Below are 15,963 nucleotides of genomic sequence, written 5' to 3'. Positions count from 1 at the left end.
AAATATACAATGAAGAAACAAAATTAATCCATTTGAATTTGTTTAATGTACCATTAAAAGTAACATTTAAAAAAATTATAAGCAGTAGACATTAATTAAAAGTATATTATTTCCAAATGAGTATTATATATATACAAAGCTGATTGTTCATAATAAACAATTGTTAAAATTTCTGATATGTTTTTTATGACTACAGGGAAGACAAATATAAATCAAGTTTCCATATATTGGTCAACATATTGTAAGTGTACTTTTTTCCACTGGGAACAAATTCTTTGAAATCAATTTCTGCTGAATCGACAAGTAGACAATTACACAGATTTCTTATATTGTCATTAGTTGGCCTTCATGAATTTTAAGTATGCTGTGTATATAGAAATGATTTCTGCTTGGAAAAAAGTAAGTCTACAGTGTAATATGTACCTCACAGCATTAAAATAATTATGGTACAAATACAATTCTGTCAACCTTAAGCTACATGTACCAGTGTTCTAACCAAATTTTCTTTAACCATTATAATCAATAATGTCAATGCCCGCTAGGATAATCAAATTATCTTTGGTTCCAACAAAATTGATTAAAATTGAACTATAAATAAATATGTATGTAAATGTACTCATTTTAATGGTATTCATATTTATAGTCATGATTTATTAAGTTGAAATAATACATGTTGTTTACATTATGGTTTGGCTAATTTATGAGTGCAATAATGTGTTGGAGGACACTTGCATTACAATTTTTATCGTGCCATTTTGTGTACATTTACAGTATTAGGATCTCCCATAGTTTGTGAATGTTCACGATTTTTACAAGTTGGTTGTTTTCTCTCCCTGGCCCTCTATCAAAGATATAAAAAGCATCGAGTGAGATAAATTTATCGTGTAAGTGGAAATAATAGCGAGACGCAAATTTAGCGATTTGGCCTTTAAAAATGTTTTTTAATTTTTAGCGAGATGCAGTTTTAGCGATTTTAAAAAGCTCACTAAAGAAGTTATTACAAATAAATCGCAATTAATTTTAGTGATATTCAATTTTAGTGATCTTGGCACCCTTGCTAATAATGCCAAAATTAAATCCTCACTAAAAATTCTGCTTATACAGTATCTTATCACAAACTGCATACTAATAATTCCACCTCTAAAGTAATGTGTGAACTTATAGTGTTCAAATAATTTTGAATTTTACCTTTAACCCTGATCAACTTCAATGATTACAAATGTACATGCATAATGTATACAGTGTTTATATTTTTGCTCTTTCACACCTGCAAATAATTTTGCCCCAATTTAAATTTGCACAGTCACAATTCTGTTTAAGAAATTATACTGTGTTTATTTAATTCACCCTACTTAAAATTTATCCACCTTTGAGAAGGGCAATAGGTGTAAAAATAAAACAGGGCAAAAATAACCCTGTAATATACAGTATATTTGTTTTATGACATTACAAATGCCATGGAATACAGAATGTGAATTATGAAAAATAAATAAATATCCAATTTGTGATACCCACTGGATAAAAGATAACACATAACAGTATGCATTCTAAAATAACAAACTTAAATGGACAAACAAAAAAATATTAAGGAGAATTAAATAATTTACATTTCTTCAAATTAAATTCATGAATGAGCCAGCATAAAGCAAATTTACATGCTTGTGAGAAAGGAACCCTTTTCAACTCTGTCACAATATTGCACTTTAAAGCAAATAAAACATCATCTATGAACAAATAACATTCATGAATAAGAAACATAAAAAACAAAGTAATTAACAGTTAAGGCAATAGACAGGAATGTTTCAAATGTTATATGAATGACAGATACTATATGTTTAAAATATGAATTACCTTGGTACTATGTACAATTCATAGATACTGAATATGACTGAAATCTTAAAATGGTTTGGAAATTGCCCAACTGTAAAATTAATTTTTTTTTAATGCCTTTTATCTTTAAAACTTTGTAAATATACATATACAATAAAAAAAAAATTATTTGGAAAAAGGGTTGAACTGTTTTTATGAGGACTTTATGAACACAGCTGGCACACTCGTCCTTGACAGCAGAGCTTGTGAAATCCATGACCTTCAAGTAAGAAAGGAATGATCATATCATAATGAAAATGGCATATTTTGCATTTTACATCTGTCAAGTTTAAAATATATATGCATTCCATTTACCTATTTCTCAAGAATTATTATTTCATAAATTTACAAAAAAATAAATGAAAAGAAATAAGTAAAATATAAGAGGGTACAAAATTTTGAATGTGTCGGTCCTAAATGGATGTAACTGTAACACAGAGTTTACTGCTCAGAGATAAAGAGAATTCTTACCACAATCAAACATGAGAATTCCAGGCTCTACATGGGAGATACTCTCTGTCAATGCAACATTACAGATCCGACAACACCTATTAACCAGGTATTAAACAAATCAGTATTCATTATTTATTTCACAAGTTATCTAATATCTAATGTGTTAATTTTAGTTATATTTATGGATACACACTTGAGTATGTTGGTAGATATCCCCCAGTGACATTCAGAGTCCTCCCGATATCTTCTTCCAGTGACTGGCTTCTCTGACAGCAGCGCCATCTATAAAAAAGTAAAATAACTGTTCAGTGTAACATTTGCTAAGATTTATTTACCTTCTTGTAGTTAATTAATCATGCCATTTCAATTAAAATAACTACTAACACAAAAAGAACTATGGAAAATGATGTCCATCACTCTGGGACATGATATCCAAAACTAAAATTACTTGAATTTACTTCAATGAATTAAGATTACAGAGCATGCCTCAATGAATGTTATCTTTAAGTAAAGTCCCGAACAAAAACATAGAAGAGATTGTCCCTATATGCAACCATTTGCAAGTTTGTTCAAGCTTGCAGTTTTTGCCTGGGAATGAATTTCCTCTGTAAATTACAACCTGTATTTTTATGCAGAGAATGCATACAACATCCAGCACACAAAGACAGTCAGACCGTGTTTAACAGTGATCTTACCAGATGGTCGGTGGATCTTTCCTTCTTAAATCCCTTTGATTTTCTTTCTACAGAAACAGCAAACTGCAACTGAAAATAAAATCAAAAAATTATTGCATGCATATTCACATTGAAAATATGAAACTTAGCAGCTTAAAAATAAATGCTTATATTTTCTGCTCACTTACCTCAGGCATTAGTGTATTTGGTTTCTTGGCCCAAAGATAAGAGTCTATCTTCTCTAGAAGATTGTGCATCATATTTCTGCATAAACAGACATAACTTTCACATAGCATTCATATTTGAACAAGTCAAGAAATAGTGCATTTTCCATTAATGAAAGTAAGAGATATGTAAATGTGAGTACCTTTGTTGCCTGTGTTTTAATGCTGTGGTGATACTGGACTGGTAAAGAGACTGGGTCACACAGCCCTCTGGGATGTCCACCTCAGATAAAATACCCACACACAATGACACATCTATATACCGCAGCATCAGAGAGGCTATGTCACTCCACAAGATACACTGGCCACTACAGCTTACATTAGGTAAATCTATTTCTTTAACTAAGGACTCCACATTTTGCTGATTGGTTTCAAAACTATCCTCACTAACTTCAGAGATTTGATTATGTGTGCCCTCATTGACTGAACTTTGGTTTACTACACTTTCACTATTCTCTGCATGCTTTTGCAGATTTGGCTCCAATTGTGTTTGTTTGGAGGAGTCCTTTCCTGATGGGAGTAAGCTGGTATCTTTCTGGATCTCATCCTCTCCTAAAACTTGTTGTTTTCCATCTTCAGGATGATGAAGTTTATGATGCACGTCATAATAAGACTGAAATAATTCTGTGAATGTTTTCCATTCCTCTACTTTTTCTGGAAGCAGTTCTGAAATTAGAGTCAACTGTTTGAGTTGTCAGATGATTTTCTTCCTTTTTTTATTTTTTAAAATAAAATCATCAATACTTTAAACACACTTTATTGAATAATTCAATAAGGATTGGACAACAGGCAAAGTCTATGCACACCCTCTTCATAAATTATTTAAATTAATTAAAAATAATCAAACACTAGCTAAAGGTCAATGGATCACAATGGTCACCTACCAGGTAATTTTTTTTTCCATTCATAAAATCATTAATTTCCTGCTGATACCAATACATACCCATATCGTGAATTAATTGCAGATCTCCTAAAGAAAAGATCATGGACACCATCTCACTCCACTTCTGTTGTCTTTTCAGTAACGTCAGACACCCTCTCCAGTAACTATTACACAAGTACATGTAAAAGAAGTTGAAATCAATAATTAGGTCTCCTGTAGTCCACAGCGGCTATAGATTTTCATTCATGCAAATAACTTTTTTGATCATATTCATATATAATGTACATGAACATGGGACACTTCAGAACAAGTTTTGTTTAGTAGTATAGTATCATTGTCACTGATAGCTTTTTTTCAGTGATGGTGATGTTGAACAGAATGAGTTGCACAACAATTCATTTGACAATTACAAACAAAAAGTCTTAAACTATTCATTAACCATGCAGTTATTCGTTAAGACAAAATTAGTATAGGACCACAGGACTGGTGTGATTCCCAAAAATATCATAAAAATGCAATATTCACATGGAACTAAACTTCATCAACTTGCTTCAGAAGATGTTGGTCAATTTGAACATACTGTAAACCGTAAAATAGTCACATGGGGGTAATAATTTATAATAATTTTTTTCTATAAAAGAACTCCATATATATATCTTCCTATATGAGGGATATATGTTTTCCTATATGACAAAAATAATAATTACATACCCTGCTTTTGTACAGATTTCTAAACATTCCTCTCCGTGGTCTGTTGTGACAGTCTGTAGAAGGAAGTCTATCTTATCTCCATCTTCCCACACTACAGAGTGACTGAACAACCTGAAAATGGTCAGAGAATAGAATTCCTTCCTGTTCTGTCTTATTGATAACCTAAATAAATGTATTCATGTAAGAATGCTGCAACTTACCAAGGTTTTCCATATTCATCTCTGAGTTGTTTACAATGTTCTGTCTTTTCCATTAAAGTTTGTAGCCAGGTGTAAATCACTCTCTTCCCAATATTTAAATCACTTAACCTACAATATGAGATGAGCATACAGTTCATGTGATAATAGTCAAGATATAACCCTGTCTAAATTATAGTAAACATTACATACTCAGAATAATCAGTAAAAAGTAAGCTGAGTAACAAACCTTCTTGATGACTTAAGTTCCTTGTATCTCCCACACATAAATTGGTCCAAATAGCCAGCCTCTTTCTGGTGATAAAGTTGACATAGATACACTATATCCTTTGGATGGATATTGTCACATGTCACACAACACGAGACAGTTTCAGATGGAAATTGCTTGAACAATCTGAAATACAATTTCCATAGTCTTAGTTCTGCACAAACACCTGCATCACATGTATATGAATATCAAATACCGGTAAATTTGCTTTTAACTTTATATAATGACATAATAAAGTATTGCATACATTAATAGGGAGAGTCCTCAGTCAATCATACATACTTGTAAGCATAAAATAAATTCTTTTGATGGTCATGCTTAGTTAGCTTTAAAACACTGATGACTTCCTCTTGGCTCTTTTTGTCCAACAAAAGCAATGAATCTTCACTATATTTCACTAAAAGAAAAAAAATACTGTAGTTTAAAAGCTGAAAGTTGATGAATGTTCATTTATTTAAAATACACATCAAACTAAAAGATAAATGTATCTTTGTTACCATGTAGACTCAGCATCCATGCTGTCCAGATTTCAAACTTATCGTCTTCAGACAGAGTGCTCTCCCTTGAGTACACTTGCTGTATGAGATCATTTTTGTCCAATAGAAAGAAATAGCACCTGACAAACACTGACAAATCACTGTCACTCTCTCTTATCACTGTGTGTATTTCATCATCTTGACCAATCAGGTTTCCTCTTTCATGTGGTTCACAAAAGTCCATTGTTGTACTACATTTCCTTGTACTGGCATTTTCAGTGTCTGATATATTGGTCATATCTCCACAAGAATCTTGATGGCTGGGTTCTGTATTACTAGTCCCTGTCTCTTCAGAATCAGGCACAGTAAAACTAATGCCCCCTGTTTCACTCAGCTGGTTATCAATGTATTTTCTCTCATTTTCTTGACTTAGATTGGAAGGCAAGGGAACAGAATGTGTATCTGAGAGTTTGGTTTTTTTGTTTTGGAAGCAGTTTGAACAAATATCACAAAATGAAATAGCACCAAGATCAGGTTGAGCGGAATTAATAACATCGTGAATACATTTGGATTTGAAACACTTTCTAGCTAAATCTTTCACAGTAACAAGCATGTCTTCTGAAAATGGAAATGGGTCCTCTATGTGACAAAACTCTTGGAATTTGATGTTTTCATAATCATCCATAATCAAGCTGGGATTTAAATGAGGATCATTTTCACTGTTCACATCACTACTGTTTCTAACCAGAGTTTGATCATTTTCTGTCACTTGTGAATCATTAATGCCACAGTCTTGATTACCCACACTAGTTTCAGTTTTGTCTTCATTTGAAGTAAGGCATTGAGTTTTGCATCTTTTATAATGTGTAGACTGAAGTAGTTTTAAACACTTATGGGTATTTAATTTCTTCAAAATGATATTCAAATGTATCATCCAATCAGAAAGTGTCTCCCATAATGCACCTGGGTTGAGCATAACATTGAAATCCTGCATCTTTGACCTAGTTTGAATGGTTTTCTGGATAAATTCTGTGAGATCCACTACAGAGGATTCTTTTTCTGGGTCTATCACTGGAATGTCTTCCTTAAATTCTTGTTCTTCAGGAATGTTTAGCGTTTCCTACATTTTCAAGTAAACTAGTGTCATTTGTTAATCTCAGAAACAAGTTTTCTATAAAAAAATCATTTGTAATAAACAAATTTATACAATGTATTTGTAATATTTTACAGCCAATTACAACCATTTGTTAACCTTAAATATTACTACAGTGTTAAAAAGTATAATGAATTCAAACAAACTTGTTGATAGTCTTTCCCTTGGTATCAAATATAAGAATCACAAATATTGGTAAAAACTGCAAGCTTTATTTTTTAAAGACACATGATCATTCACTTGAAATCACAAAACATTCTTCAAAAAAGGGAATTAATGAATTTTATACAAGATTTGTTTTTAGTTATATACTAAAAACATTTAACATTACAAATAGGCTACTTTAATTAAAAATCAACACTGATTTTATCTGAGACCACTGACCTGAGGTAAATATGGTTCTTTTGTATCCTTTGGTGATGATGCCATCATTTTCTTCTCCTTAATTGTTTTCAAAATTTTCATTTTTGTGTTTGCAAATTTAGACTGTAAGCTGAAAAACCAAGAAAATCTTTCACTCACTCACTCTGCTTATTTTCTTTGCCTACCAGAATTCTGGCTGCGCATGCTCAAAATGGTGTTTGAAACTTAAAATTAATGTCCCTGCACTTCCATGAAAGCAGGGGATAATAACTTTTCTTCAATGAGATAAATATTATTTTAATAAAATAAATTAAATATTACACCTCTATACCAACATTCATTAACTTTTACATGTCAAGATCTGGGAATCAAATGGAAATTCACCTGTCCTTGACCGAGGTCAAGGTTCTTCTGTTACTCTCCTGGGGCTCTTCCCACGACTGAGTCAGTGGAGAATGGGATGGTGAGTGTAAGTCTGTAGCAGAAGATGACTGGATCAATCCAGTTTTCAGCGATATGGCTGGACAGCTCTCAGTTCTTTTTAGAGTGGGAGATTTTGATTGGCTAACAGGAATGTTATTTAATTGTTCATGCAGCACTGAATTGGAGATCAGGTTGGATGAAGTATCTGAAGACCGCCGGCTTCTGACATCTGAAAATCATGAACAGTATTTATTTGTGTAACAACTTTTATGACTGAAAAATAATTTATCTGACTAAATTTAAATAAAGTGCCACGCCACAGCATGATACGCCCGTCAAAAAATTACAATTATCTTAAACAATTAAAAGTGCAAGAAAATCATGTCAACCTTGATTTTAGATTTCCATGATTTTTCAACTCCTTAAAAAATTTGTTTATCCATCTCCTGTGGTGTAGGCATTAATTATAACATATATTGCATCATTCATAGATTTCTATACTGGTTGTGTTAGACCTTGCCAAATGCCTATCATATTAAACAATGTCAAATTAGTCTTAACAACCTAATCTATACCTAATTAATTTTGAAAATAAAAGGCTGGCCATCAAATATAAAATGACCAACAGTTCTTCTGTCTAATTCCCAAAGGATACACTGTCAGTTAAGATAATGCTCTGAAGAAATGATTGAGACAGCTATAGCCTTGCTACATTGAACACATTAATTAATCTTTAACTGGATGCTTGTCTACTCATTACTCCCAAGAGATTATTGGATCTACACTATCTACCATAAAGAATTTTTAAAACATATAAAACCTCAATGATTTTTTTTGTTATTTAATGGCAGACAGGTTTTAATATGCAATTCATATGGACATGCTGATTCCACCCCACCCCCATAAAATTAGTTTTTTAAAGTTCATAATATTATGTAATATCAAAATAGTTTATTATGCAAAATCAAATTAGTTTTATTTACTTCTCATCAAATTCATTTTAAAACTTATGCTAGCCAACTAGAGCTATTTTTAATTCAACAGGATTACCCATTTGGCCCAATACTCAAGGGATATAGATAGCACCGAACACTAAACTCATTAATTTCTCTCTCTAATTTGACATGCAATTTTCTGTTATCAAAATTCTTCTTGACCACTGCTTGATAATTAAACTCATGGGAGTGGTGGAATTTCTTTAACATACATTACATTTGTTATAGATTGCTGTCAAGTATATGCTAAAAAAAATAAGTATTTTCTTGATTTAACATTTTTCTAATAAGGATAGTGCAATACTTTTACATTTTTTGGAATGTGTAAATGAAGAGAAAAAAAGTCTTTTTTTTTTTTAAATTTCACTTTAATTAAAGGTCACAGTGACCTTGAAATAGGTCGCGACACACCCTCTACCTAAGATGCATCAAGTGGCCAAGTTTGATGATTCTAAGTCTAATAGTTTTCTAGTTATGGACCGGACAGGATTTTTCCATATTTGGCTATAACTTTTTAATTATAGGTCAGAGCGACCTACTTTTTGTGCGCGACACACCTTCTACCCATGATGTATCAGCTGACAAAGTTTGATAACTCTAGGCCTTATAGTATTCAAGTTATGAGCCGGACACGAGAAAAGCTAACAGACGGACGGACGGACAGACGGACAGACAGACGGACATGAAGCCTATAACATAATACGTCCCGTCTTAAGACGGGCGTATAATTATAACTGCCTACCTGAGTCTGCCTCTTTTCCTTTATTCCCTAAAATAGAGAAATTCCCAAATTAAATCAATGACCACATTTACATTAATTAAACACAACTCTGAACTTTTGCATATGGATCCCAGCCCTTTGAATTAAATCTGTATATACTTTATATAACAAACCTTTTATCTGCTCCTTTGGCCCTCATTTCAAGATTTTTAAATTTAAAACTTAACAAATTTTGAGAAAAACAATAGAATTCTTTTACCAAACTGTTTTTGTGCAAATTAAAAATGGGGGAAAATTGCTTACTAGTGTATTAATTTTGTTTAAAATCACCTAAGGTAAAACTACCTTGTTTACATTACTGACATAATCTACCTACTTGAGTTCCTCCTGTGTTGTTTTCCTGACTTTTTCTTTCCTTCGTCGATATCCACAGTAACGGCTTTCTTACGAGTACTGGTCCTCTGCTGTCCATTAGGTTCAGACCTTGTCACAATGAGTGGGGTAATATCTGTAACAAAAGGCCAATCCTTACAAAGATAAACATTGATATAACCGAAACAGTCTCTAAATAATACATATACAAATCTATCAACTCATCTACACTATAAATGAACAAAAGAGGATTTTTCTTATCAATCTAACCAAACTAATTTTATGTGTCTCCACTATACAATATATATATTTTTTCCACATGATTTCCTCTGTCACAAAGTTTTTTCAAACTTGTGGTTCATCTGAAATGTAACTTTCTGAGAATAGAATATTAAGAATATTTAGTATGTACATGTACCTTGGTCTTGTAGAGGAACTACATCAAATACGCCATCCTTCACCAATCTATTTGGCACATCAGCATTTACAATTAAGTCCACTTTTGGCACTGATTGTTCATGAGAATAATCTATACTTGAAAGACTATTTGGTTCTGATTTCTTTTTAGGAAGTTTACTGGGTCCTCTTGGCAATAGAATTTCATCATCAGCAAAAATATCATCAGAATGTATCAGACGATTTAATTCCTCTTTGTTCATCGCGGAATGCTCTAAGTCTGATTGTCCATTTACAACCACTGGAATGTTTTCTCCATTAAAGTTGGAATGTTCCAAGTCAGATAGATCACTAACAACAATATTATCGTGTAACACAAAATTATTTTGGCCATTTTCTAATCCTAAATTGATTTCATCATTTCTAACAGTGTCATCCTGATCTGTTTTAAATGTATGGTTAAAGTTAAAATCTTTTTCAGAATCAACTGCATCTAAACCAGGCAGTACAACTGATGGTAGCTTCGCTGGAGACGATATCCCGGAGTCGGGCTCGTCCTGTGTCCACGTTTCATTCCATGAATCCAGTGAGGCAGAGCTCCTGGAGTTCTTGATCTGATAAATCCCTGACTCCAGACGTATAATGGAAGCTCCAGAACTTGACCGGCTCCTACTATATTCAGATCCCTCTGTTTCAGAGCTAGAACCTACTTCTGCAGAAAATTTTTCAAATAGATCTACAACCTTTTCCTCATTTTCGGACAGACTGCCATTTTGGATGTTCTGTATGAGATCTTTGAGTGTATGTCTGGTCAGCTCTTTGTGGTTTTGATTGGTTAGGATGGATTGGCTGTAGGCCCCACACACCTGAGCAGCTAACTGCCACAGTTTACGACTGATCAACAGGGATACTGTCCGAGAGACTGTCATTAAGGTCACTTTGCGCATTTCTCCAGACACAAAAAATATATACAACTCTGATCCCTGAACACAGACTTCAAATATTTCTGAAATATTAGAAGAATGTTTACTCATCTATCCTATATTCATGAAGTGTAGAAACTGGAATAATTCTACAAAATACTGTAAAACAAGAAAATTTGGCACATACGTATTTTAGCCCAAACGCAAGTGGGAATGCATTGGAGCAAATAAATTTTAGCTCTTGCACTTGTCATTGAAATATATAAATGTGATATTGTTTTCTTTTATTTATGCCTGTATTTGACTTTTTTGGTTAGTCAAGCACAGAAACACAATAGCACTCCCATATATAATAAATAAACATTTGTTAACTTTACCATGGTGATCAATCACATGGACATGGCACAATGTCAATTTTATTTTAATTTTTTTTTAAATACAAGAAAACGTGGAGTTTTACTCATTTTATTCACATTAAAACAATGCATGCATCGAAAGAGAGTTACTTGGATAAACGGTAATCATAATCAGGTATTGTCTGAAAGCTCAATCACCATGCTTGATTGCATTGTTTACCTCGAGGCCAGAGATGATTGACACGCCGAGAAGCCAAACCTTGAAGGTGCTAATGATAAGTATCGGGTAACAACTAACAATAGTTTAATTAAATTATAATTTGGAAGAACTTTCTCTCTATCAATCCTATAGTGCTAGTGTGTATATTAAAATCCAACTACCCTTCGACAATACGTAATTGCGCATTCAGGTTTATATGAACTTATGTGAAACCTTTGATCACACACACAAAATAATATTTTGAAATCTGTTAGCGCACAATTAATTTTAGCATTCAGGGGCTCTTGCCCCAAAAGTGATAAAATTAGTAGTGCCCCATATATTCTCATTTCACAGTATCTCAATTTTATACTATCATGCTTCATTTCAATTTTTGTTGACATTAGTTTTTACCTGTTTCAAATTCAGTCCAGAGAATCACCTTTGGATTTTCTTGCAATGGATCAAGTATGAAAAGCTTTCTTTTGTTCCATGTTAAAATAAACCTTTCCCTGCAAAATCAAAAAATATATATACTGGTATACATTAATATTTTTTCAAGGAATTCATCATTTTATGATAAAAGTTTACTTAATTAATCTGCTACTGATATTCAGCCAATACGGATGACAATGCATATTCTCATACCTTTCTAAATTTATACTTACCCATATGGTTTCAAAACTGGAAAATTTGTCCCCAGTGGAGGAAACTCCTTGTTTTCCATTCTTAAGAAGGTATCTCCACTAAGACAAAGAAAATGATCATATATTCCATCAACTTTTTTACCGATTTGCAAAGCTGAAAACATAACATTTAAGGTAGGTACCTAATGAACAATTTCTTAGTTAATGTTTTTTTCCTTCTTGAAATATTACTTCACAATGAACAGAAAGGACACACTCATCTAGGTCCTCAATAATATTTCTTCAATTTCAAAAAGTTAAATAGTATTCGTAAATCATATTCTTCTCTTTCTAAATGTGTATACCTGAGTGGTAAGATCTGTGTAGGTGGAACTGCCAGTAACTGTTTGAACTGATGAGTATGCTGAACATTACCTTCTATGTCCACCTGAAATGTACAGCCATAAATTATAGAACTTTGTATCGTAAAGAGTAACCAACTTACACAAGGATGAAATTTGCCAACATTTGTTATGAAATATATAGTATATAATTGAAGCAGGTAGCAAGATTATAGTTCCCAAAGGCCAAGACTATTTCTTGAAATTAAACTGTTGCAAATGGTCCTAATTGACAAAATGTGAAATTTTGCTATTAAACTTTTAAAACTATTTTATCATACTGGAAAGAGAAAAATCTAAAGAGTTACTGATAACAGGGAAGTACTTTTCAAAACAAGAATTAGCTCAATTCTCTAAAAATGAACTTGTTAAAAATTTAAAACTTACAACTATTGTCAAATTTATCAAACTAAGGAGTACTTAGTACTGTAGAATGATATTCTTACTTCCCACAGTCTAGAGCCTGGTCTGGCACAGTAGATAACTGCTGAAGTGCTGCCGCCAAGAAGGAAACACCCTCCAAATAACCCATCTCTGCAGAAAGAAATAGTTCAAATGCATACTTTTTTATTTTTATGAATAATCTTTGCACAATAAATCACTAAAACTTTTCATCATTCTTCTTAGAAATGTATATTAAGAATTTTTCAAGTATATGTATTCTTTATGCTTTAATTTTTTAAACCAAATTACCTTGGTTTTGTTCCTATCTGCTGATAATTTGCTCTGAAATTGAAAGATAAAAATCAGAACATCCATGTCTTGAGTAAAAATTCCTTTTAAAAAAGACTGTATGCTGTAAAAAGAGAGAGAGAAGTTTTCACTTCTAAACTTTTTATATGGAATGAAGATATATAAATACCTGGCCGTGTTACAGAGGAAGCATTCGGTGCGGGTGGAGACCAGGAGTTTGTCTTGATACAGGTCCAGTTGAATGACCGGGACAGACAAGGTCAGGATGACCTCAATAGGAGCCAGTACCAGGTTCTTCATCTAACGTTGTCAGATTAATAAAATATTATACTGTATCCACACAAAAGAAGACATAATATATCCAAACTGTGGAAATATCAAGTGATGAAAGGTCAATTTACTTACAATTATTATTATCAAACATTGAATTCTGAAAATTCAAGAAAGATTAACTGATTACCTTTGAAGTTGGAATGAGGGAGACCACCACATTGCCTCCATTATCAGCTGTGTAGAGTTTCTGTCCCCCAGCGTCCCACTGAATACAACTCACATTCCTGTAGACGTGGTTGTTAATGGCACGGAGTCTGTCTGGCTTCTGTCTCTTGTCAATGTTCAGCTCCATCACTTGAACATGGCCATTTCTAATCAATCAAAATATACTTACTTGTCTTAATAGCTTCAATATCTCAAACATTCAGAATGGATCACCAAGAATATTTCATAAGTTATAAACTTATAAACCACTGGTATAACATGTATTAACTTCAATATTCCAAGGATGTTATTTTCAATAAGCCTGTGCAACCAAGCACAAGATATTAAACTTTGATGATATTTCATTAAACTATAAAGTGCATAAATTTAACATTTCTAATCAAAGCACATGTTAGATGTTTATACAAATGTTGATACATTGTACTATATGACTTGTGTACAGTCCTCTAAGGTATCTATTATATGCCTATGTATTTAATGATAGGCAGCACACAAAATTACAAACATTTATTAGTAATAAGTACTCATATTCCAAAGACAATTGACCCAACTCTTCTGACTTGCTGAAAATACTTACAACATGGAAAAGGCTACTGTTTTGTTTGTGGGACATATCTTCACATTATTGACTGATGAAGGTTCCTGCAAATTAAATTCATAACTTTGTAGCATACTTGCAATAAAAGGTACATACTATAGTACATAAATAAAAATATTACCAAAGAGAAAGAAATAAGAGGTGCATTTCTTATTTATAAAGGCATATGTGATAGATTAACAATTTTTTTTTTTTTTTGCTGACAAATGTGGAGGGATGTTTAAAAAACTAATTCGTCATAAATCTGGATAATATACAATGGAAAAAAGTATCGTCATGATTACAGAATAGTTCAAAAAAGTGCCAGTAAGAGGTTTGAGTGTGGGTAAATCTGAAGTTTCAAGGGCTTACAGCTTCAGTAAAAACAACTTGGAGATGTCGCAGGCTGATCTTATCAAAGATGTACACCGATCCTGTATTGCTCCCCACTGCAATATACCGACTGGACACATCAAAGCAGGTATACTGAAAATAAATACAGTGAACAAAATATTTCAGAAAATAACTGACAAAAAGCATACTTTTAATAATTTCCACAGGACATATATAATTACTACACTTTAATGTTTGATGGACCCAGGCATCATATTAGTTTTAAAGATATCACTTCTTGGTTATGAAAAAGGCTGATGTAAAAAGATGGGCAAACAGATAGGAATAAAATAACCATCAGACAAATGGAATGCATTAAGTCATTACAATACTGAATATTCAAAACATGCATACAAGGATAATTTTGGGAAAATGGGAAGCACCTAACATCTTTTATCATGATCGATATTTGCTTCAATTTAACTGAATATCCAATTTTACAAATGCATACAGTTCCTCAAAAAGATATCATTTAGGGAAAAAATTCAATGGAATATTTTAATAAACTACCTTTAATCTAGCAGATCCACGCAGTGGTGATTTAAGATCATCTAAAGAACATGGCTCCACAAGAAGATAGTCTGTTCTTCTTTCCAAGGCTGGTTTTACAGAAGCTGTGGTAGCCATCTTCTGTAAAATCGTCTCAGTTTTCAAGTTACTCCCATATCTACGATCTGATTTTTTAATCTGGTTTGTAATCCATTCTCCTGATAGATAAAAATACATGATGAAGTGCAGCAGACAAGATGTAAAAGATAATTTTCACAATTACAAGGTTATTCATTTTTCGTTACAAGCATTGAAACGTGTGCCACGCTTTTTAACGATTCAAAAATAACATGCTATGTTTGACCTACCAATTGCTGCCTTGTGATCTGTTTATTTTCCTTTCTAAAACCACCTTCTTGTCACATGACGAAAAAAAAACTTTCATTTCGTATGTTAAAGCGTACGTATTGTATTCGGATATGAATCACGACATTGTTTATTTGGAAGTTTTAAGACTATTTGAACTGAACATCCTGTAATTATTTTATTTGCTTTCAATTAAAAATAAGTGAAAAATGCCACCGTAGTTTTAATAGTTGTAAATCTTCCAAGACTTTTCAACAATTAAGA

At 32.5% G+C, this 15,963-nt stretch overlaps 1 protein-coding gene across 1 annotated transcript; it reads right to left on the bottom strand.

The window, feature by feature from the left end:
- Positions 1-164: 164 nt before the first annotated feature.
- LOC134271482 (uncharacterized) lies at positions 165-15,819 on the bottom strand. Its single transcript, XM_062753677.1, has 28 exons — positions 15,702-15,819; positions 15,355-15,551; positions 14,824-14,937; positions 14,452-14,516; positions 13,837-14,020; positions 13,546-13,676; positions 13,377-13,409; positions 13,130-13,217; positions 12,648-12,730; positions 12,325-12,402; positions 12,071-12,168; positions 10,201-11,184; positions 9,787-9,918; positions 9,432-9,458; positions 7,656-7,923; positions 7,293-7,401; positions 5,777-6,875; positions 5,562-5,676; positions 5,241-5,405; positions 5,015-5,122; positions 4,815-4,925; positions 4,164-4,267; positions 3,364-3,886; positions 3,185-3,260; positions 3,018-3,086; positions 2,516-2,604; positions 2,341-2,417; positions 165-2,089 (listed from the first exon to the last, which is right to left on the bottom strand). Exons 2-28 carry the CDS (start codon positions 15,469-15,471, stop codon positions 2,034-2,036), a joined length of 5,103 nt encoding a protein of 1,700 aa, XP_062609661.1. The 5' UTR covers positions 15,472-15,551; positions 15,702-15,819; the 3' UTR covers positions 165-2,033.
- Between the last annotated feature and the right edge of the window lie 144 nt (positions 15,820-15,963).

Source organism: Saccostrea cucullata, unplaced genomic scaffold (assembly GCF_032062105.1).
Source record: "Saccostrea cucullata isolate Sc308-1 unplaced genomic scaffold, CSIRO_AGI_Scuc_v1 ctg1773, whole genome shotgun sequence".
Lineage (NCBI taxonomy): Eukaryota > Metazoa > Mollusca > Bivalvia > Ostreida > Ostreidae > Saccostrea > Saccostrea cuccullata.
This window is presented reverse-complemented; position numbering and strand designations above follow the sequence as displayed.

What these genes read in the sequence shown, in the direction of transcription:
- LOC134271482 (XM_062753677.1), bottom strand. Translation starts at nt 15,471, where the DNA reads ATGGCTACCACAGCTTCTGTAAAACCAGCCTTGGAAAGAAGAACAGAC. An exon ending in CAGATAGGAACAAAACCAAG is followed by an intron (nt 13,218 to 13,376) that starts GTAATTTGGTTT and finishes TTCTTTCTGCAG; the next exon opens with AGATGGGTTATTTGGAGGGT. An exon ending in CCAGTTTTGAAACCATATGG is followed by an intron (nt 12,169 to 12,324) that starts GTAAGTATAAAT and finishes TTGATTTTGCAG; the next exon opens with GGAAAGGTTTATTTTAACAT.